Source organism: Triplophysa rosa, linkage group LG18, assembly GCF_024868665.1.
Source record: "Triplophysa rosa linkage group LG18, Trosa_1v2, whole genome shotgun sequence".
Taxonomy (NCBI): domain Eukaryota; kingdom Metazoa; phylum Chordata; class Actinopteri; order Cypriniformes; family Nemacheilidae; genus Triplophysa; species Triplophysa rosa.
Window position 1 is genome coordinate 10,000,015 of NC_079907.1, and position 25,001 is coordinate 10,025,015.

The following is a 25,001-nucleotide window of genomic DNA, read 5'->3' on the forward strand; positions in this document are numbered from 1 at the left end:
ATTAATCACCCATTGACTCCCATATGTGACCCTGGACAACAAAACCAGTCTTATGGGTCAATTTTTCAAAATTGAGATTTTTACATAATCTGAAAGCTGAATAAATAAACTTTCTATAGATATATGAGTTGTTAGAATAGGACAATATCTGGCTGAGATACAACCGTTTAAAACTCAGGAATCTGAGTGCGCAAAAAAATAAAAAAATTGAGAAAATTGCCTTTGAAGTTGTTAATCAGAGGCACTGTGGCAGACCATCCACTCACAAAAATAAAGTTTTTATATATTTAAGGTAGGAAATTTACAAAATATCTTCATGGAACATGATCTTTACTTAATATCCTAATGATTTTTGGCATAAAAGAAAAATCAATAATTTTGACCCACACAATGTATTTTTGTCTTTTACTAAAAATGTTCCCGTGCTACTTAAGACTGGTTTTGTGATCCAGGGTCACATATAGTATTTATTTTCCCTACTATAGCAGTAAATGGGGGATGAGATCTGTTTGGTTACTGAGATTCTTCCAAATATCTTTCTTAATAACTTTCTTACCAGACGTTGTCCAGACCAGTTTGTCATGAAAGTTTGCTGAAGCATATCAATGTAATGTAAACATTTAGAATTGTTTACTAAAATTCCCATGTTGTTTGACCACCATTCCTGCGGTGCCCCTCAATTTTTTATTTTTTTGCTGTCTGGTGCAGACTGCAGGTATTTCGAAACACATTCATTGATTTTAAGCTATAGTCAAACTTTACCCTTGTATATATGGTGGCTGATATGACAAAAGTATGAAAGGTTAAAGACAATTTTACGACCTAGTTCTTCAGGTTTGTCATTTAAACTCGGGCACGTCAAACAATCATCAAGCTAAACATGTTCATTTAAACTGCTCCTCAATGATCACCCTTTGGGGATCTGTTGGGGCAACACCCATCCAGAAAATCTCATGAACCAAACATAGCAATAATAACACTACTAAACAATTTAATAGGAAATACGTGCAAACGTCAAGATATTAAACAGGATGGTTATCTTTGCACATATGTTGTCTTTCATTTTGATTCATCATTAAATGACAATTAACTGTGAAACTCATATGTACGTAGAGCATGTACATGTGTATCAGTCACGTAACTAACATGTCTGCTAAATATGAATTACATTTTTACATGTCACATCACTGCTAACTTCAGTCATCGTGCTTAGTCAGCTGTGCACATTTAGCATTAAAACACACACATCAGAGTATGTGGACACCCTCTTTGTTTAACAGGTTTGGCTATTTTAGCTACACCTATTAACAGGTGCTAAATCAGTCATACAGCCATGCAGCTGTCTTTGACAAACAGTCACTACACAATTGGGCATCCATACATAGCCTACCGTTCCAGTAAAGTGAGATCCATAATTAAATGTTTAACTGAACATGGTATGGAAGAACATGACTGGCCCTGCTAAACACCTTAGGCATCATTTATAAAATGCTCCATAGATAGTCCTTCATTTTATTTTCATGATCATTTCAAAATGCGTACGTGTGATTCACAGAACTCTCTTACAGATGTGAAATCTATAAATCGCAAATAATCGTGAAATTTTGTGCAGCTGTACAGTTTCAGATCTCCGCCTTGTAATATCATTGATATAAAAAAGCACCTTTAAACATCACATCCAAACCCTTTACAAACGGCAACATGCACTCGGACAAGCAAAAGTGTGTACATCTGCTCAGACCCAGACGTGGCAAGCACTTTTTTCCATGTCAAAGACCATTTCTGTAAATATGAACGTTGCTGTGGATTTTTGCATACGCACACTTTAAGATCAAATCTGTGCGTACGCACCATAGACTATAAAATATGGACGTTGTGTCCGTGACGTCACCCGTAGTTTTTATTTTTACTTTTTTATTGAGCTTTACCAAAGAAGTAAAAAGACATGTTCACATACAAAGTATAAATGAAGTAAAGAATTTTCATATGCAAAGTAGACTGCATACATCCTGTAAGTCAATTTCAATTTCAAGGTACTTTATTGGCATGATTACGTGTTCTTACAATATTGCCAAAGCATTGAACATACATTAGAGTAAAATTAAAATAAGGTGCTGAGTAAGGGATAAATGAAATATATAATAGAATGAAATATCAAATGTATAGATTTCAGGCAGAAAGATGAGAATGTAATAAAAGTAAACAGTGTATATGTGCATTGATTGTAACAGATGAAGGCAGTAGTTTGTTTCTGAGGGTGTGTGTCTCTTCTCCCCAGTAACATCTGCATTCGCTCTGTTTCTGAACATCTATCAAACTCTGGCATGAGCTTTGACATTGTGTGAAAGTGTTTCTCTCTCACTTCTTTAAATTGATCACAATGAAGGAGAAAGTGTGTCTCTGTTTCGACGTCACCAGTGTCACAGTGTGCACAGACTCCATGTTTGTCTGTGTCTGCCTTTCTCTATGGCCAGACTGTGATCACCGAGTCTGTATCTGCTCAGGATCCGTCTCTGTTTCACATCTCCAACAGTGTAGAGATAATCTGACACATTGTATTTTCTGTTTAGGGTCCGATAGCATTCTAGTTTACTTTGGTTTTTACTTTCTTTTTCCCAATGATCTAAATATGACTTTTTACTTTCTTTGATCATTTGGTTTATTCTGATTTGGTTTTGTTCTGTTTCAGAGCCAGCTGGCAGATGGGACTGGCTTTAGGTCTCAGCTCTTGGGTTTTAAGTGCTTCATATTGCAGTGTGTTAGGAGGACTTGAGTTAAGGTGTGTCCAGAATTTGAGAGAACGTTTTTGGATGTGTATCATCGGGGGTATCTGCCCAATTCAGCCCTGCATGCATTATTAGGTGTTCTTCTCTGAACTCTTACAATGTTTCTTTTTACAGAATTCAGCATGTAGGGATTCTATGGGGTGTTTATCCCATTTGGAGTAATCTGTCAGACACTGTGGAGCCCAAACCTCGCAGCCATATAGAGCTATAGGCATAATCACACTATCAAAGATTTGACACCAGACTGGAACTGGAATATCTGTTTGGGTGAATCTGCCTTTGATGGCGTAAAATGCTCGTCTAGCTTTCTTTTTCAGTGCATTCACTGCCAGACCAAAACCACCCGACGCGCTGATTTTTAGGCCGAGATAATCGTAGTGTAAAGTGTGTTCTATTGTAGTGTTTCCCAGAGTGAATGTGTATCTGTTATCCTGTAATCTGTCTTTTTTCTGGAAAATCATAATTTGAGTTTTGTTCAGATTGACTGTCAGGGCCCAGTTTTGACAGTATTTCTCCAGCAGGTGTAGGTGTTGCTGTAGACCTTCGGTGGTGTCTGACAGCAGCACCAGATCATCAGCATACAGAAGACATTTCACCTCGGAGTTGTTTAACGTGAGACCGGCTGTTGCAGATTCTTCCAGTAACACAGCAAACTCATTTATATACGAGTTGGACTCAAGTTGCATCCCTGTCTTACTCCGCGCCCCTGAGTGAAAAATTCTGTTCTTTTATCGCCAATTTTAACTCCGCATTTGTTTTCTGTGTACATGGATTTAATGATGTCACAAGCTTTTCCTCCTATGCCTGATTGTAGAATTTTATAATATAGGCCGTCATGCCATATTGAATCAAATGCTTTTTTTTTAATCAACAAAACATGCATACATTTTCCTTTGTTTTTATGATGGACGTGCTCATTGATTAATGTCTGTAGTGTGTAGATGTGGTCGGTGGTGAGGTGGTTTGGTAGAAATCCGATCTGACTTTTACTTAAGACATTGTGTTTGGTAAGGAAAGCTTGAATTCGAGTATTCAAGATACTACAGAAAGTCTTCCCCAGGTTACTGTTCCCACAAATGCCTCGGTAGTTATTGGGGTCAAATTTATCTCCGCTTTTGTATAGTGGCTGTATTAAGCCTGTATTCCAGGAGTTAGGAAAGTGTCCAGATTGTAATATCAGATGAAATAGTTTTAGGACAGCTTCCTGCATCACTGTAGGACTGTGCTTAAACATTTCTGTTCTGATGTTGTCTAAACCGCATGCCTTCCTGGGTTTTAGTTTGTTTAGTGCTTCGTTTAATTCTTTCAAACTAGTCGGATAGTCTAGAGGATTTTGGTTGTTTTTGATTATCGATTCTAACCGGTTTAGTTTATTTTGTAGGGTTTTCTGATCAGTTGTAAGACTATCTGGAGATTTCGCTGAACAGGTTTTTAAAGTAGTCTTTCCATAGTTCTCCATTTTGTATGGCTATATCCTGGTTTTGTTGTTTATTTAGACTATTCCATTTTTCCCAGAATTGATTATTATTAATAGAGTCTTGGATTTCATTGAGAGTATGGTTAAGGTAATGTTGTTTTTGTAATGGATTGTATTTTTGTAGTCCCTAAGTGCTTCACAATAGTTTTGTCTGATTTCTGGTTTGTGCGGCTCTCTGTGTTTTAGGTTGGAGAGCTGTCGGAGTTGTTTTCTTTTAATTTGACATTCTTTGTCAAACCAGATTTCATCACCAAATTTTAGTTTAGTTTTCTTGTTTTTATATAGTAGGTAAGCTTTAATTATACACCTATCATAAATAAGATTTATTTGATGTACAGCAGTATTTATGTCGGTTTTGCTAGTCGTAAACTGTGTTATTTGAAATCTATTAATTTGGTTGGAGATCTCTTTTGAGCTAATTGCACTAATAAATTCAGATTCACATTTTGGTGACCATTTAAGTGTTGGGTTCAGTTTGATCAGATTGCTGGGCTTTTGGTTGGCTCTATGAGTAAGTCACCCGTAGGTTTGTGAAGAGTAAAAACGAAGCCTAAAGTAGGCGGAGCCGGTCGTCGCCATCTTGGCATCGCGCGTCACACCCGGATAATCGTAAATGGGCAAAGAGGCGGGACGTGAGGCGCCCGTTTGGCTGAAACCGCTTGTCACTCAAGTGGCCACGCAACTATTTTGCATAATTATAAGGCTTAATATAAGTTAAACGGGTGAGTTATAAAAAAAATATCACCCTCCTCACAGTTGTCGTGAAGTGTAAAGTTACCTATATAGACCAAAATATTTTTTTGTACCAGGCTGTAAACATGTTTTTTTGAGCTGTAAAGTTGGCCATTTTAACATGGGGCTCAAAGAGATTCTGCTCTGTTTTGGAGCTAGCCTCTAGTGGCCAGTCGATGAATTGCAGTTTTAGTCACTTCCGTGTTGGTTTCACAAGACCGGAAGATTGCCCCTTGGTAAGCACGTTTTGTAAATGAGCCCCCTTGGGAATAAATTGGTGCATTGACTGTGGGCCACATCCAAAAACTCACTGCCAACGTTGAATTCTGTCAATTGGAACAAATCCAAACAGACTTCAATCTAGTGAAAAGTAAAAGTTGTCATAGCAGGAAGAGGAGCTCTATTAATATCCATGGTTTTGAAACATAATGTTCAACGTGCACATATGGGTGTGGTTTTAGGGCGTTCACATGCTTTCGGCCATGCACGTGCAGATACACTGGAGGATTCTGCTGTTTTGCACCTGAATTTAATTCAGGATTTATAAAATCACCAAGCAACACATAACATTAAAATAAGAATAAAAATATGGTTTTCTAAAAAGAGTATATCTGTAGAAAAATTATCTGGAGAAAAGACCATGCGCTGGATTCAACATTGATGATTGTCTGCAGTGTTTTGTCTCATGAATTCTTGCTCTGCCTTCTTTATGAGTCACACAAGGCTGTATTGTTTAAACCAAAAATAATTCCCCAACAGCAAAAGCTTGTATTTCCTGTACTCCAGAGGTACTTGTTTTGACCCTACAAAGTTTTCAACGTCATGCCCTAACTACATATATTACACTGCTGAAGGGGGTTAATAATGTCAAAGCTGAATGACTTATGTTATTTAGTGATTTGTGAAATGAAACACATTAAGCTATGAATAATGCATTTAAGAAGAGATATAAACGGAGACAGAGACAAAAGACATAAAGCGAAAGAATCCTCCGAAGGTGTATGAGTTTAGAGGGCGTGTTTCTCATGGGATGCTTGTGGGGTGTGTGCAGAAATGCTAACACAGATGCCTATAAGTAAGCAAAGTCTGACAGATTTGACAGTTCTTTCGAGAAAACCACACAACAACATTAATCATGAACGTCGGCAAGGGAATGGAGGGGCAGGTTGACAAGATCATCGACCAAGCTGGTAAGATAAATATTTTTTAACCTTTTTACAAAGAATAATTATGAAAGTTTAAGGTTACTATAAAAAAATTGTGAATAATAAAGATGCTTCTAATATCCAATACATGAAGCATAATCATTGATATTAATTGCAAAGTTGCATTTGTGTATTATATTGTACTGTGCCAAAATGCTATAATACTTGGCAGGAGAGTTTTTCAGATACTTGTTCAAAAGTCATTTAAACTATATAACATGTCTTTTATGATATTGCTGTTGCCACTAAATTATTTCAAAAAAGCATTAGGTTGTCTCATTACAGTGACATTTAGTGGTGTTAAGGCAAACAGATACCAATAACTGTACACGGAGAAAATCATTAACTCTTGTAAATGTTACATCAGCTGGGGTGGCTAAAGAGAAAGTTGGATCGATGATCGGAGGAGGCAAGAAGAAAGAACAAAAGGGTGCTGGAGGAGGTACTCTTTAACTCAGCTTTGAACAGAAGCTCTTGGAGAGTTCCCAAACGTGTAATCTATGAGTGTAAATCAACCTTCTCAGACTTATGTTCTCAATTCTGTCTCCAGATGTTGGCAACATGTTGAGCGGCGCGATCGGCAAAGCCGCCACTGACGCCGCAGCTAAAGGAGCCGCAGATCAAGCTATGGCATTCGGGAAGAACTTGCTTGGATGAACTCGCATACTTTTGTATATTTCTGTCTGCCTCCTGAATTCCAATGTTGCATACAGCACAAAAATGTATTTCCAGCTAGTCTAAAGGTTTTAACGTTTAAAAAAATGTATTTATCTAAACTTGATATAAAATTGTAATGTTTTGTACATGTATAACTTACATGAAGCTTCGGGTGATGCAAACAGAAGAAAATAAATATGAGAAAATAATGATAAATTCTTTTATTCTCAACAAAAAAGGCAATATAAATTTCCAAGACAGAGTTCCAGATATGGGTGCAGATAAGCTTGGTGACCGTCCTTTTAAGCATATTACCAAGCATGCTTAAAGCTGTTCGCCGCATGTTAACAACTAAATGCAACAGATCTGAACTTTATTCTATATCTAGGGCGAAACACTGATATGAGACAAAAAAGGTTGGGGTTCCCTTTGTGATGTACGGCATGAACTACAGTGCTAATTCCTCCAAGTACATAACTCCCGCTCACGGGTATAAGGCAACTTTCATTATACTGTAGCAATAACCATTTATACGGTTTGCAACAAAGAACAAGTAAATAAAACCTTCTATGGCATAACAAAAACGGACCACCTGATATTCTGAGGTGAGGGGGAAGCAGGGTCCAACACAACAAATCGACATTTAAAACTGTGTGAGTAAGACCACATCAATACAGAAATCATGGAACAAACTTGAAAAACCTGAACAAATGGCGCTTTTTTGTTTTGAGACTTTAGGCTACATAAATATACAGCAAAGTGGTCAGACCAGCTTTTTGAAACTGGAATTTATGGTACATGACAGTGGGATAGTTTTATAATAGAGGGTTAGCCTAATGTAAACTCTGATATGTTAAATAGCTTGTGGGAGAATCAAGAGGTTGATAAAAAGAGTGGACGTTTTCCATTTTTTGGCAGAGAGAATTGTGGGTAATTTATGTAAAGGTCAGGCCGGCCTCATTGTACACCTTGAAGACCTTCTCTATGGCATTGACGTAAGCTGCCGTCCTCAGATCCAAGCCCAGGTTGTACTTGTTTGCTGTGCGCATGATTTGCTGCAAGAGACAAATGTGAACGTTAAACATGAATGCAGGTAAGAATGTGTCGAAATGAACTAAGAAGTCTCACAAACTCTGTCGTGTTTTATAACTTTTATGCAAAGGATGAGGTGGTTTGTCGTAACACACTAGACTATCTGCCTGAAGCTAGGGCTGAGGATTGTAAACAGCAATTAAAAATATCCTCCACCTGTTCCACAACAAACACAACATTGTGGTGAAGAAGAGGGCGTTTCCCTGACATACCAGGTATTATTTTATGTAAAGTGCGGCTGAAGGTTCTATGCATGGCGGTTTCAGTGTATAATGGCCTTCAAAACTAAACAATGTAAAATGATCTTACCCTGGCCGACCTCTCCATGGTGTAGGCGAGACCAGAGTGCACAATGTCCTTCTCTGAGGCTCCCTGTAAGTCAAAAACATGCACATTATGTTTAGACTCGATGTGTCTAAGTAAATAGATGTTTTTACATGAGACTTCTTGACACTTACAGCCACCCGAGCCTGGAAATCAGCAGTGGGGACGATGGGAATGGGACCGCCCTGCTTGCCAAACTTCCTTTCAAGACTCTCTTGTACAGACACTGAAATAAAAAATACAAAGAAAAAATGAATCCTGGTTCAAACCATTTCACAGTACAAAACCAGGCTGGGTTAAGCAATCAAATTTATCTTTCTGGTTAAAATATATATTAGTTTGAGGTTATCGGCTGATGAAGTGTACCAGTTACATGTAAAACTGCACAAAAGTGCACTTTAAGTATTGCGTAAGTGTACATTTTATTTTATTGCATTTTTGCATACCCAATTTGCTGTTATTCTTATAAAGTTCTAATGAAATCAAAGCATAAGCAGTTGTGGCCTAGTGGTTAGAGAGTCGGACTCGTAACCAGAAGGTCACCGGTTCGATTCTTCACCTAACCCCCTTTTGCTCCCCGGGCGCTGCAGTGATAGCTGCCCACTGCTCCGTGTGTGTGTGTGTGTGTGTGTGTGTGTGTGTGTGTGTGTGTGTGTGTTCACGACTTGCAGTGCGTGTGTTCACTAGTCACTGGATGGGTAAAATGCAGAGGTCACATTTCAGTTATGGGTCACCGTAACTAACAAATAGTTCACTTTTTCACTTTCATACGAGTACGGTGGGCAACTGAAAATCTGTCTACCAGGGGCCAGCTGCTAAGTTAAGACCGTGTCTTAACAACTATTATCACAGACTAGCAATTAGTTAGGACTAATCAGTCTCGCTTTTTATATTTCAATTAGACCAATCTACCTTTTTATGTAACTGACTTGAAGAAGTTATGAGCTGTTCTATGCAACCGGCCACAGTAGTCTAGTATAATTCTACTAAACAAATATAAAGTATTATTCATAAGGCATATAGAAGGGAGTTGTTTTTAAACATTTATTATCTGAAGTTCATCTGAAGGTCAATGATTCACCTCCCCATCACAACTCTTGTATAAGAAGTTTTATTGCTCTGCTTTCCATTCTATCTTATTACCACAAATGACATTAACTATCTCTATGCTTAATGGGCCTGCTGCCTCTGATTCTACAGGTTTGTTTGTCATTAAGATATCAAAAGCATAGAGAGGATTAAAACAGAGATGGGCAGGAATGTGACCTAGAACTTCGGCACACAATGGAAGGTAACCGCAGGGAAGAACATCACGCCCTGTTGATCACGGCTCTACCTCAAACCTGTTTGCATGCTATAAAAAATAAAACAGTTGGGGTGTTCCTGACAACGGTATATGTCACAGATTTACAGATTACTGATCATCGTAGTGAAATCATTACAGTTTTCACTACAATACAATCTTTCCCCCACTTTACAACATGTGTGCATGCCCTTTGGTTTAACCTTGATATCTAAAAACAACACAATAAAGTGTGTTTTCTGAAAATCGGACTATTTGACTTTGAAACATAGCCGACACTATCTATATGCTTTTATGGTAAATATGTGTAATTGCTCATTTTTCTAGTCAATGTTTATTTGGACCATAAACAATGCACAATGTCACTGTAACTGCAATGCAATGCAAACCCCCCAATGTTGTATGGATATTAGAGAAAGCGTGATGTGTTGTGGAAGCTTGAACACATACTGAGCAGGTGGTAGTTGGAGTCCCTCTCATACTTGAAGGTCAGGCGACCATAGCTGACGTGGTTCAAGTTCTTCAGCCACTCAAAGTATGAAACCGTAACACCTCCAGCGTTCAGGTACATGTCCTACAAGTTGAAGAGCAGAGCATGGCCAGTTAGTGGAGAGCAAGCATGTAACAATTACTGTTGAATTTTTTAAATAAAAAGTAGCTTTCAGTGAGTAAGCACATGCAAGTCACTTTCCAATTAAAGAGTAAATATCTTGTGATTTTTAAGGTCCTACTTTGTTTTTACACCGTGTAAGTACGTAAACTTGTTGGACACTAGGGCTGTCACGATTATTAAATAATCGCATATGGTTTCAGATCATCACAATTATTGCACATCTCTATAGAAGACACTAGGGGGAGCTGTAGTGCATCTGCATAATACATATTTTAGTGTATTTATTGTAACTAAAGCATGGTAATACTTGTAAAATGTACTACCACAACACAATAAAAATTAAAGCATATACCATAAAAATAACCTGCAGTACAATTTAATATTATTTGAGATAATCTCAGCGTGAAAACCAGTCTACCAAAATCTCATTAACATAGAAGTAAAATTTTATTGTAGTCTTGTAAGTGAGAAAAAAACAGACTAGAAGCTTTTCTATGACTGATAGCATTTTAATGGTGGCTTCAATTCACTCCTGATCAATTTACTTAATTTACAAGTATTTGGCGGTTGTATTATTGACAGGTAAAAGCCTAAACCTTAGATAAACCAATATTTTCCGATGTATTTCCAAGAAGAAAAAAAAAAAAGAGATTCAGAACAATATGATCGTTTCATAGCTGAATAAAAAATGTATGAGAATTAAATGTCGAAGCTCTAACACAGACAATTAATCGCCAAAGCCCTAAAACAGACAATTAATCGTCATAACCGCAATGATTTACTAGGCAATTAATCGTCAGTCAAATTTCATAATCGTGACAGCCCTATTGGACACTCCATAAACCACTTTCATTTTCTAATAATAGGCAGTTATTATTACCTTACTTCTTGACTAACTCTCAAATGATTCGTTTGGTGATTCATCTGTCTAATCCCCTCCTTTCTGTCAGCCTACTCTGATCTGATTGGTCAGATGGTCTAGTCTGCTGTGATTGGTCTACCGCGTGCAATGTCGCAAATGGAATGTAGGCGGGCATTACATGGAGTGGCGCAAATCCGACCCGGAACTGAAATTAGAACAACAGACGACTCGTTCGCGTGATTCAGAGTCGAGTCCTTTTTTCCCAAGCTAATAACTTTGTCATTCGTTCACTTTCGTTTTACAACTTGGCAGACTGCTTACATTCACACACAGCAACATTACACGCTGCATGAAATGTAATTTTGAGGACATTGTAATATTTACTCTTTAAAAGATGAATTCCAAACAAAAATTGGACTTACTTTCTATTTTCCTTATATGACATGAATGTAAAAGTTCTCTTACCGGAATGACCATGATGTTCCTCTCTACGAAGATCTTATCAGCATCTGGTGTTGTTGGACCATTAGCACCTTCAGCAATAATCTGGACCAACAAAAAATCTCATATTTACCTTAAGCATTTATCCAACCTGGTTTTCAAATACCATATTGTGGTGCAGAATGCCACAACATCATGCTCTCAGAAGGGTCTATCTGAATTCTGACAGATGGAGCTCTTAAATAGCATCTCTTCTCATTCAGCTTAATGCAATACATCTACACAGGAACCAATCTGTGTACATTAAATTGGAAAGCATGACAGACCTTAGCTTTGATATTGTGAGCGTTCGTCCTGGTCAGCTGTTTCTCTCCAGCAGCAGGGATGAGGATATCACACTCGGCTTCCAGAATGCTTCCCTCATAGGGCTGAGCGTTCGGGAAGCCCACAATAGAGCCATGTTGCTAAAGAGAAAGACAAACATGTTCAAAAGCCAGTTCCAGTACTGACATCCAACTACAATTTCGAGGAAATGTGCCTGAAGTTCGTCCCTGTACTGACCAGTTTATAGTCCTCCAGCTCTTTTGGGTCTATGCCATTGGGGTTCCAAATGCTGCCGTCGATCTCAGCGATTCCAACACACTTGGCACCATAACGGTGAAGATACCGCATGGAATGCAGACCCACATTACCGAAACCCTGAAAGAGAGAGAAACCATTAATTATTAAAGAAAGACAGAGACAATCTTCAAGCCACGCTTATTTTGTGAAAGTAGCGCCCCTGTGTGGTTCGATTTAGCATTGCAGCTCTATTTGTGTAAAACTATATCCATTCCCTTTGGGAATGACTGTAGGTTGAAATGTATATTAATGTACAGAAGTTGTTGTGACTGGTTGCCATCTATTTTACAAGCTTTTTCTAATTCATTTGAAATTGTCTAGTTATGTGAAAAAAAAAACCATTTTTGAAATACACACATTCAATGCATTCTCTCATATTCTAAAATAAAATAATAAAATAAAAAGCAAGGTGTAACATACAATGTAATGTAATGATTATTATTATGCATGATATAACGACTCTATAATATTTATGAGTTTAAAGAAATACAACATTTCACGATGTAGAGCATCTTAACCAGAGCTATATTTGTACCCACCGCCATAATTTTTTTTCTCATCAAGTGCCATTTCATGTGACTGTTGAAAGAGAAATTGCTGCTCATGTAAAAAAAAGACCAAAAGGGAAGCAGTCATACCATCTCAGTGTAACACAAAATCTGTAATGCTGATGCTGTAATGCTGTAACCCTCATGCTGTGTCTTAGGTATACTACCCTGTACAATGTCTCTTATATGTTATTATCCCCCATTTTCTGTAAAATAGTCTTTATTTTATATATGCACAATTTAGAATCTTTTAGACTGTAAATCGTATTATATTGTATTGTCATTGTGTTGAATGTCTGTACTAGAAGCTTCCAACACCAAAGAAAATTCCTTGTGTGTGCAAGCACACTTGGCAATAAAGCTCTTCTGATTCTGATTCTGATTCTGATTACACAAATGACTAGGCCATCCCTTCTGTGCCATTGTAAATCCATAACAACCCCCCACCTCCCTACACATTACAGTAAACCAAGAGAGAGTAAACCCAGAGCCCTCCTCTCTTCTCCCCCGCTTACAACACTGATTGACTCGAGAGAGATTTCACCACAATGTGATTAAGACTGAACTTCATCAGAACCTAAAGACAAAACTGCCGGTTTTGTTCATTTGCCTCTGATCCTTAATCTTAGAGAGGACATCTGCAGTGAAATAAACAGAGCAGGGATTTGTGTTTTAGTGGCGTTGAGTCTTTGTGGCACATGATCTCAAGGGAAATGAAAGATCGACTAGTTGCTGACGACGGATGAACTCTTCTCCTTTTGGACTGGTTAAAACAGTCAGCATATTATTCCAGATAATCTAACCAGATACGCTATACAACAGAAAAACGGCCAATTACTATAACCAACAGGTCAGTTATCCAACGATTCTAAGCACGGGCATATACCTGAATAATAAAGGTTTTGTCAGCAAATCCAGGGGTCAGGCCCACTTTGCTCATGTAGGAGGCTTCATTGATGAAGTTCTCAATGCCATGGAAGACTCCACGACCAGTGGCCGAGATTCTGCCATGGATCCCACCCTGGCTAATGGGCTTACCAGTCACACAGGCATGGGCATTGATATCCTGAAGAGAAAGAGAGAGACCAACACAAAGAATATTAGTTAAAATGGTTCACGTGGAGCACAAATATAAAAAAGCCTAAACTCCGTGTTAATTCACATGCATGACAACCCACGCATTTCAAGAGCACAGGAAATGCAGACTTCAGTTTAACCAATGGTTGACTGTTCCACCTACAAAAATCACAAGCCCCAACCAGGGCTGTTCAGAGGGTAAGACAAGGAGAATGGACAGCTCGTGAAAAGTCGGGGTCATGTGCAGTCACGAGGAGTATGGGTGAAGGTTCACAAATCTCAAGCTTCCGGAGATGGCTACTGTAGCTGTATTTATGTCAATGAGATGGAGCCAGTGAGATGTACCCATGACATACTACAGAACTCGCATGCATTGTAATAATAATGATAATAATAATAATAACATGTGTAGGGCTGAAAAAAGCTAACTTTCTTCATACGTCTGAACATTTTTATCAAGATGAGCTTACATGTCTGATTAACCAAGATTTGCACAATATGTCCCTCGACAGCCTCTGTATGCAAATCTGCCCAGACTACAGTAGAGGTGAACAGGGATTAATGTCCTTGATAAACTCAATAGTGTCACCTGATATTATCAATGATTTACTGGTCCCTAATACAACAGTGATTTTCTCCACGGTTTGAAACCTGTACATCTCTCTCTGTGGCTCCTTGAGAAAAGCATCCTGAAGCATTACAGTATGTGATTCTCAACACACGATTAAAGCATAACGGCTCTCTTGATGATAACGCTATGGAGCAACAAGTCAGCGATAAACTGTGAAATGTCCAGGTTGTCAATTTGCCAACAAGAAGCTGCAGGACAGAACAAACAGTGTGAGATAGAGTTCCTGGAAATCGTCCTTGAACTGATGTGTACGCATGGGATAACTGTGTGTTAAGAGAATCTCAAATATTTTTCTCTACATGCATCACATGCCTCGTCTGATATTTAAAGGAACAGTTCACCCAAAAATAAACATTTAGTCATTATTTACTCATCCTCAAGTGGTTCCAAATCTGTATAAATTTATTTGTTCTGTTGAACACAAAAGAAAATATTTTGAAAATCGTAGGAAAGCAATCAGTTCTGGGGCACTTTTGATTATCGTTGTAATTTTTCCTACTATGGTAGTCAATGGTGGTCAAGAACTGTTTGCGTACAAGCATTCCTCCAAATCTCTTTCTCGGTGTTCATCGGAACAAAGAAATTGATACAGATTGGGAACAACTTTAGGCCATGAACACACTTGACGTCTTTTTTGACAAGAAAAAGTTGACGAGCGCTTTTTTAGTAAAAAGAAAAGCTGGCAGCGTTTGTGCATGAAGGCAGCTCAGCACACGGGATTCATATAGGCAGAGTAACGGAAGTCTATTGGAATTATAAACAGAGATCGTCTTTGCAAAAACCAACCACATATTTTAAAACTACAGTAGTAATTTCTAGCTAGAAATGCAATCGAAAGTTATTAAAGGTGAAAAATAAACTTTAATTCATATAAAAATATGTTCAAAGCAGTGCTTCGGCCGCCATTTTATTTTTTTGAGAAGGATCCTGCTCGACCAATCACATTCCTCGCATGTTGTTATGGAAACAACAGGTCTCGCTACTCGCTTGTCATTGGTTAGCTGTGAAAAGGAGCTTGACATAGGGTGCTTTTTTTTTAAACTTTTTAAGACTCTTGTCGAGTCCTTTCAGGATAAGTGAAGCTGGGTCTCTTAACATAACATTATGTCAATATATTTCGATTCAAAAAGTATAACAAAGACAAAAAAGCCACATTGTTGCTACAGTGACAGTGCCAGAGCGTAATACAAGGCATTTAGGGTAAAATAACCCTTGACGTGTGGGATGTCTGCATTTAACTGACAGATTGCATGAAAATCTTGGCCGTCTCAAAGAAACAATTACAGGATAATCGAGTACATCCCCGAGCCGTCAACCAAAAATTAAATCTCTTATATAACCTTTTTTATATAATTATCTAATTATATATCTTAGTATGGAAACATATAATCAAAGAAATCTGGTTTCTATTTTCTATGCAAACAAAGATCTGACTTTTCGATTTATTAGGGCACAAAGGTAAACATCGCACAGTGTGTTATATAGATAGCACTAAGTTATCAGAGATGAACAAACAAACGGTGTAGGTTTTGCTGATAAAGCTTCAAGATGAAAGAGATTTGCTCCTTACATAAAGAGAAAGTGCACCCAAAAATAAAGATTCTGTCATTATTTTTCACCCTCGTGTCACTCAAGAAGAACACAAAAGAAGATATGAGAAATGTCTCTGTGGCCCACACAATGGAAATCAATGGGAAGCCAATGTTATTTGGTTACCAACGTTCTTCAAAATATCTTCTTTTGTGTTCTGCAGAAGACAGAAAGTCATGCAGGTTTGAAATGACAAGAGTGCGAGTAAATGATAATATATATATATTATTTGGGTTAACTAGCCCTTTAAGCTTGACACTAATATCTGTTGTGTTTGTAGCATATATTGCTCAAATACCCTTATAGGAATATGTTTTGTAACCATTTACTTTTGTTGAACAAGGATGGTCATTAATCTACTTCACAACCGGTCTTATAAAGCTCATGCAGGTAGAGAAATCGTAGAGGGAACTTTTTCCTTCTCAGAGGGAGTTTTATGAGTATATGGCACATCAAATATTAGCTGTAACTCGATAAGGAGACTATCCACACAAAACACGATATTGACCTAGTTTAAAAACGCAAGAACCAGCACTGATGAGTAGTTAAACCAGCATGACATGTTGAAAGTTGAACAAAGCACTCATGCACGAGATGCTAAAAAGGCAAAACATGGTGAAAAGACATGTGACCCTGGACCACAAAACCTTCTTAAGTAGCATGGGAATATTTGTGGGTAAAGCCAACAAAACATTGTATGGGTCAAAATCATAGATGTTTCTTTTATGCCAAAAATCATTAGGATATTAAGTAAAGATCTTGTTCCATGAAGATATTTTGTAAATTTCCTACCCTAAATATATCAAAACTTGTGAGTGGATGTTTACAAATAAAAGGCATTGCAGTGCAATGCAAAACCTGTTTTGTGTGAACTGGAACTAAAAAGAGAGCTGCTTACAGTGTGGGCAATAGTGTTAGCATAGGTGTCGGCAATCCAGGACATCTCTCTCTCACCGGTGCTCATGTCAGGGGCAGGGACATCAATGCCTGGTCCTGAATGAAGAGAGCATAAAAGGTTAACATAGTTTCGCTCTAATGAAAGAGCATCACACTAAAAATGGGCTCAATTCCCATGTTAACAGACACACTGATGAATTGTATATGTATTAGTCGCTTTGGATCAAAGTGCCTGCATAAATGTAAATGTAAAAGGTTAGTTACAACCCGTCAGCTGTAACACAGGGTTACATGTTAAGAATGCAGACAATGGTCATGTGAGCAACCATGGGGGGGTTCAAGTTTCACGCTTGTGCTCAAGAAGCACACCTCAGACAGCTTGATTCGAGTATTTATGTAACATATTTATTAAAACCTTGCGATGCAACAGAGCTCTAATAATCTGTGCAGGCTGTCTGTAGTGTTTTATTAGCGCGTTGGAGCTCTAGTGCCAACTCTGACACCGTGAGAGCCGAGTGCCCCCCCCCCCCCCCCACACAAGTGCCGCTCTGGCCTGGGTCAACAGAAAGGCATCCAGGAAACAGCTATGTGGGCAGTCCTGAACCCTGAATACATTTCCAAATACAACCCCTGAAGGGGCATGAAAGCAGTCAGCGTGGCTTATTTCTGATGTTGCTGAAGTGAAGAAGCTCTTCAGGGCTAACAAAGCAGGGAAATGGAGTTGGATTAAGAAATTGATAAACATCCTGATATCTATGTACTTGTAATGCAGTGGTCTCAAAACATTTCTTGTCGTACTTAACTGATAAACAGTGATAAATAGAAATGTGCTTAGATCATAAATTAAACAACATTAAAGGTATTATGGATTGTATTGCAATCCTAGTGTAGTCGATTGACCGCCCAAATGACTTCATGAGATTGCATGCACACAATACACAAAGTGTGCACATTTTTGCTTAAGCCTTAAAAGAGTATCAAACACATTAATACAACTCACCAATGAATCCTTTTTTGGCCAGCTCAATTGTGAATCTTCTTGTGATTTTTTCCAACTCATTGTCCTAAACGGCAACAAAAAGGTAAGAGAATGATCAGTCCGGAGTGCTTCCTCTAAGCTAAATCATAATTTGAATTCCCACGTGAAACCCATGGGATAACATGTAAAAACCCATAAGATAACATATGCGACATGTCTCCACATGTGATCACATGTTCTTCACGTCACCACATGTTGCACATGTCATCCCATGGGTTTTTACATGTTATCCCATGGGTTTCACGTGGGAATTCACATGGAATTCACACCAAAATGTTCCAAAAACACACATTTCACATGTGATCACACGTGTTTTTTTGCACATGTTAAACACATGTTGTATACATGTGATCACATGCGAAAAACATGTAAAAAACATGTGAAATTCATGTGTCTTTTCTGTAAGGGAACGGTGGGAAACACTAGAAAGGACAGACTCCATTAATGCTCATTATGCAGCGTTCACAGTAATTTTTTGTCCTCTTACATTTATGACAAATATAAAAGCATAAAATTGCATTATTGTGTTTTAACGGACCACTCTACAAACATCTCCTTCTGACTTAAAGTCTTGGAAAATCAATCGTTCTAAAAATTCTGTCAGATTTAAGGAGGTAAAATAAACATGAAGAAGTCCAGAAATATAAAAAATATAAACAACATGAAATACCGAAACATATTTAATCCTTCCTGTATCATGTGGTTCAGCGAGAAGACCACAGACTCAACACAGAAAATAAACAGAATAAATCTACACATCTATTGTGGACTCACACGCACACAGTAATAGATAGATAATGCATTAAGGATTTCAGCCACTCAGAAAGCAGTGCCTATTCACATGACAAAAGACAACTCATGGCATGAACCGAGTTTCCTCCTCACTGAGTCCATTAAAGCCCTGATAAAGAAGCTATTTCAGGAAGCTTAAGAGAAATGCACTGTGTTCAGTGTATGCGTTCAGTACTTACAGAGTAATTTTTTGTGTTGATTTTCACTGCACCTTTAGCTCCACCAAATGGAACATCTAGAAGATAAATAGACCAAACAAAAAAAACTCAATGATTAAAAACAATGTGCACAAGGCAGAAATCGCTCAAGTGGAAAATCTCTTAAGCGGATACTCCAGAAGATGACGAACAAAACTTACCCACAACGGCACACTTGTACGTCATCAAAGAGGCCAAAGCTTTAACCTCATCCACAGTCACATCCATGCTGTATCGGATACCTGAAAGGAAAAAGCAGAAAGGACTTAAAAAAAAAAGTAGAAATCGGAAGACTTGACCTCAGTCAGGGGCGTCACTAGACTCCTTTTACTGGGGCACGTGCCCCAGTATAAAATTGCTGTGCCCCAGTATAAATTTCAAGTTTAAGTTTTAACAATTTACTTTATTTGTCAGTGTATTCATTTACATTGATAATAGCGGCAAAAACAGATCTACAGTATATGCAAAGTGCAACCTAATTCACTCTTGTAAAAGCGACACAGTCGCGCAGTTTAACCGGTCCAAAAACACAAACTCGTGCCGTATTTACGCGCAGAAATCTATGTCCGTGGGCATCTCAGGAAAACCTTTGTCAAGTCTGTAAAATTGCATTGTTACTTAGAAAAACATTTGTGTTCTGTACTTGCAGAAATTAAATTAATATTTAATTTACTAACTCTAGTTTAGGACATTACATAAAAAGTTGGCAGTAACTATAGATAACTATGTGCTATTATAGGCAGTACAGTTGGTTCAAAAACTGAACCAACTTTGTTTGGACTTGGCTGTGAAACCAGAAAATATTGGGGTTTTTTCAATAAAATATGCTTTTTATATTAGTTGGAGCCATAAATGACTGGCTTCTTGAAATACTGTAATTGTAAATTCTTTCAATAATTACATCTTTTCTTGTTATCATTGTGTAATGAATGCAGATGTGCAAGAAAAAAAAATCTCTCTGCTTTCATCATTTCATTATATGCACTATGCAACCATGTTAATAAAGTTTATGTTAAGTATGTTGAAGATACTTATATATTTTTAAATAAATAAATGTTTACCCTCCCCATTATTGTCGCACTGTAGGAATAGGGGTTTACGCAAGGGAAGTTTGTATAGTGCATTGTGTTGCATACTTCTTGCACACAGCAGGTTTTTAAGAAAAAAAGACTTGGGTCTAGCAACACACCTGACCTCAGCAATAAGAGTCAATTGGTTTTAAAACGCTCTGCGAAACCCCAAGAACAAACACAATGAGATTTAAACAAATATATATCCTGCAATTCTCATGCTCAGTTTCCTCAATGAATTACGGTTAAATGCTGCAATATCCGAAAGCCAGAGGGCGCTCTCGTGCAGAAACTAATATGGGACACTATGGATGGGCGATGAGCCAGTTTCACAGATATCGATCCCAATACTGATTACTTGCATGCATGCATGCATGCATGCATGCATTTAAACATACATGTACTTTACTGCAGAGTCATGATTTATGTGGTGAATGCATCATCAGTATGCCAAATCAGAATACATTTTCATGAACACAATTACTTTTGTAATTTGTGCTCTCAAAGCGCATGTACAGTATATTGTCATGTGTATGTTAAAACCAAGAACAGATTTTAAACACTTTTAAGCCAAATAAAAAATACTTTTATTACTGCAATGAACTAAATTTACTTCTCTCTTAACACATCTCTGTCTGTAAATTTAAAAGAAATACAAAAAGAAAACAAATATACATTTATAGTGCGTAACATTTTTCTGTGTTTAAGTGCTATAATCGGGTCCCCGGTGCATCTAGCAACCCAGAAAACGTGAAAAACAAGATCCCAGTAACTTTGTTTTGGTAAGCCTTTCTCTGCAAGCATGTGAGAAATCGAGCCGTTCAGATTTCGCTCCTGTTGTGACGTAGAAGCAGGCTCTTATTATAATATCACCGCCCCTTAATCTACACCATTCCACCCACGGCGCTGCTGCCATTGTTGTTTTCACAAGCGACAGCGGTGTACGTGACGCCATGGCTCGTGGACAACATGCGACGTAGTCGCTGCACAGGGTCCCAACCTCGGAAGAGACAGGAGTGGATTTATTTTATTTTTAGTGGAAATCCATCAGAAACCATAAGTAAAAACCTGCTTGTTTGCACGAATCACTTCAAGCCGGAGTACTTTATCAACCTGGGACAGTACAAGCACGATTAGCTTCAAAATTGTTCCTCAAGAGGGATCGAGACCAACTGAACGAGACAAAGCTGCCGATGTAAGTAATATTTATCAACAGTCTGAATTGACGTACATGTACCGTATATATAGGAGGATAACGTTAGCATATGATAGCGAAGGGAGCTAAGTCACTCACGGGCTAAATAGAACATTCAAAGCCAGTGTTAAACTTAGTCTATTTTTATATGTTATTTGGCAAATGGGCACTTGGAGTTTAGCTGTATGTATGTGCGTTAATATGTTCAGCTGCGGCAAGCTGTTTGTTTTGCTAATGAATAGGGGCGAACACTGCGGTAAGTTTCGTTTTAAACGTCTGAAATCATTCGTCCTTAGGCTAAAAAATCTGTCACAGCATACTAGTTATACTGTTCCATTGGAGTCTACAGAGTTGACGCGACTCTCTCTCTCAATGGCTCTGTGTCACACCCTAGGACACATGTACGGTTTATTTATCAACTACTCACGTATACATGTACCTGTATATCAGAGGACGTTATTCGTAAATATTTCATTAATTTTCTTTTCCAGGTCTGAAAAGAACCATTTTAAAATTCCCAAATATTTCCATGACTGGAACCCTGCCTACAAAGGAAGAGAAAACATTCATCATAAATGTTACCTTACATAAGATGAAGAGAAAAAAGTGAAAGTACAAAATGTTCAGTCTGCCCTGGTTAGATAAAGGGCAGGTGAATATCATGTGTGTGTGTGTGTGTGTGTGTGTGTGTGTGTGTGTGTGTGTGTGTGTGTGTGACGGACGCTGCAATGACTCAGTGCCCATCACCTTCGCTGCCAGGCTGCACCATGAATCTTGTTCGATTGTTTTGAATCTCCAGCACACACAGTCACACGGCTTGGCAAATACATCAAGCCCTTTTACAATAAACATAAATCAAACTGCCATCCTTCAAATACAAAGGAGAAATTGAGACTGTAACTAAATTGTGATATTCATTGGCTGCGTTATGTTGCAGTGTTTCTGTACATGCAGATGAGGACGACTGGCCCACAGCACTAAAATGATGAGCTCTAATGTTCATTCAGATTTAATTTGCCTAACACTGATGAGACAGCTGCCAAGATATCGGCCATCAAAGGTTGAGTGTGCCAATGAACATTCGCTTTTAAAATAGAAACCAAACAAAACCACACAAGATAATAGAAATCACCAATCATTTGTTATACATTTAATATTACTAAAAGATTCAACTAAAATCAGCACCTCTAGAAGTCAGCATTTAAAATGTCTCCAGCAGATGTGCTTTTTTCCACTAGCTGAAACGGTCCTCATTTACACAGGAAGATGGAGAGAGTGAGGGAGGGAGGGATGCGGGACAGATGGTGGGGGCTCTGAACGAGAGGTATGACTCGGCATATCCAACATACGGGGAAGAAAAGGAAACCTGGACAGATCCTCCTTCAACTCCACCAAGCAATCCCGCCAGAGTTACAAATGTGCTTCATCATAACCAGCTTGGAAGTCTGACTTCCGCCAACATTTTTCTTCACTCTTGCACTAATAGGAAATGCGGCCAATGCGTTTCTGCTGATGCAGTCATGTCATTTGTGTGCATGACTTCAGCTAACACAGTCAGCAAATGGCCCTTTTTTTGCATTTCACTCTATGTACAGTTCAACCTCCGTTTAGTGTTTAACCTTCATAACATCCCCCTCCTGAAGAAGTCTATCAGCATTGAGGCAACCGAATTGCTCTTGCACTTTGTAATTTGTACCTAATCTTGTCTATTACACACAGATAGTGTTAATCAAAGCACTTTTGTCTGGGATAATCTTTGAACCACCGGGCATCTGTCATATAAATTATTAAATATGTGTAAGGGATTCTTGCCACTGACTTGGCTAACTTCTAAAACCCTGGCATGTCATTGTCAGTCATGGCAGGGAGCCTTTTGATTGGCTGAAAAAAAAGTGTGGCCCACTCTACCAAGTCTGTTCTGGAGAGCCTAGGGCTGTCACAGAAACAGGTGTGACATCTGAGGGCATCTATTTCAATATCTTCAAGACAGAAGGGGCATTTTGATGGCTTTACGTACAACGAAAACCAGCAAGACTCAAAGTAAGAACCTTTTGCAGTGTATAGAAAGTTTTTTTTCTTTTCAAACAGACGACCAAACTCTTCAAGTGGAACTGAAAGAAAAAACTAGTGAGGAGGCAGTAAACACACACCAACTGTGAGGAAAGTGGGCCTGTCACGCAACCAGAGTGCCTGAGCTCCAACCCTAACCACAACACGTCACCCTGCCACCCCACAAATCACCCACAAAGCTCTGCCATGACAATGTCCCCTCCCACACTGCACAGCCTCAATCTTGATTACAGCTTTTCCTTAACATCTGCCATTTGATGAAAAAACCCAGAATAGCTCGCTGTCGAATATTGCTGCAGCTGTCAGGACAGAATGTGATTCTGTGGGCCTCACATGATTTACAACAAGAGGCTATAAATCTTAGTATGTGCTTGAAACCCTTTCTCCATAGGTGTACGCATTTTAGCACATTATATGGAGTAAGGAGACATGGAAATTCTTATCCTATGCTTTTGATACATTTCATATTGCATGTCAGATTCTGCAAACACTGTACCATGTTATGGGTTGTCATGAATGACATTCTTCAAAGTTTGTATAGACAACACACAGTTGACTTGAGACAACTTGTTGCCTTTGTGTAGCAGTTGCAGGTTAAAATAAACGGTTTAAAATGGGCTGTTCACATTCTAGATTAATGTGCCAAGCAGGAAGCATAATGTGGGAACAGTGTCAACTGCACATATTCAAACACAAAGAGGCAAACAGTCTTTAGGGTCGGCCTATAGGCTCTGTCCAGGTAACATGCACCTGGTTCTAATGGTTATGGTGGAAATGGTATTACTTTTCATGGAAGTTATGGTCTTTTGGGTCTCTACTGGTAACATGCGGGGTTCTATCGTTGGGATGTTATGTGGCAGACAGGAACCAACAGAACACCATAAATACTAGAATAAGGGCCAAAACCCTTACATTTTTCAATTGTTTGAAAAGTAAACAGCTGATAGTTCATAATGTTATTTGCAACCTGAACCTTTTTTACAGGGACAAGGCAAGGCTAATCTACCCAAATTTCATATTTCAAACCGAACAAACATCGAAAAATAAAATAAAATTGAACACAGGTTTGTAAGTTACTATGCAGACCACTATGTCTGAAAACACAGACGCAACCATGTAACTCATGTTGCGCAAAGTACACAAAGTGAGCTGATATGCCCCATTTAAGCACAACGAAGAAGAAAATCAACACATCTTACCCCCTTTGCAGGGCGTTCTGTGCTGGCTGTGTTGTGCCCGATAGCCCTCGATCACCTCCCATTCACCGTTGTCTCTCTTGATGGGAAATGACACACTCAGGACGTGGTTGCAGGGTTTGATGATCCTCAAGATCCCACGCACACGGTGCCTCTTCTGCTCCGGTGTCTCCCGGGTCTTCAGGTCCTCTACCAGCTTGTTTTCGACAATAGCAGCGCCTCGGTCAAAGAAGCCCTCCACCATCCTAAAGAAGTTGGGATCGTCTTCTTTGTCAGCGGCATCGCTGTAATGGCGCACCCTCAGTAAAGATGAGGAAGCCGGCAGAACAGACTCGACGCATCCCGAGGCCAGAGCGTTACCCGCGCCGCGCGTCAGCAGCTCCCCGAAATACCGGTACATGTCGATTTGGGTCTATAAAAGTTGCGGCACGATGGAAAAGATGAAAATAAAAGACGATGGGCTATCGACGATGTGAAAAGGGGAAACGAAAATGGGGGTAAATGAACGAGACGACCGAAGCTGGTGAACCTGCCTCGTTCAGTGTCAAAGTGACAGCGCTCTTGCCGTCTCGCGCTTTAAAAGGCA

At 38.8% G+C, this 25,001-nt stretch overlaps 1 protein-coding gene across 1 annotated transcript; it reads right to left on the bottom strand.

Moving 5' to 3' along the window:
• Positions 1-7,063: 7,063 nt before the first annotated feature.
• glud1b (glutamate dehydrogenase 1b) lies at positions 7,064-25,001 on the bottom strand. The gene is made up of 13 exons (XM_057357894.1): positions 24,419-25,001; positions 19,046-19,126; positions 18,867-18,922; positions 17,857-17,920; positions 16,858-16,952; positions 13,548-13,727; positions 12,054-12,191; positions 11,819-11,956; positions 11,517-11,597; positions 10,027-10,150; positions 8,408-8,499; positions 8,259-8,321; positions 7,064-7,912 (listed from the first exon to the last, which is right to left on the bottom strand). Exons 1-13 carry the CDS (start codon positions 24,813-24,815, stop codon positions 7,793-7,795), a joined length of 1,629 nt encoding a protein of 542 aa, XP_057213877.1. The 5' UTR covers positions 24,816-25,001; the 3' UTR covers positions 7,064-7,792.

Bases quoted from the DNA above. Each gene is read 5' to 3' on its own strand.
- glud1b (XM_057357894.1), bottom strand. From the start codon at position 24,815: ATGTACCGGTATTTCGGGGAGCTGCTGACGCGCGGCGCGGGTAACGCT. The intron at 19,127-24,418 runs GTAAGATGTGTT...TTTTCCTTTCAG, and splicing joins CAGAACGCCCTGCAAAGGGG to GTATCCGATACAGCATGGAT. The intron at 17,921-18,866 runs GTAAGTACTGAA...GTTGCCGTTTAG, and splicing joins TCAACACAAAAAATTACTCT to GACAATGAGTTGGAAAAAAT.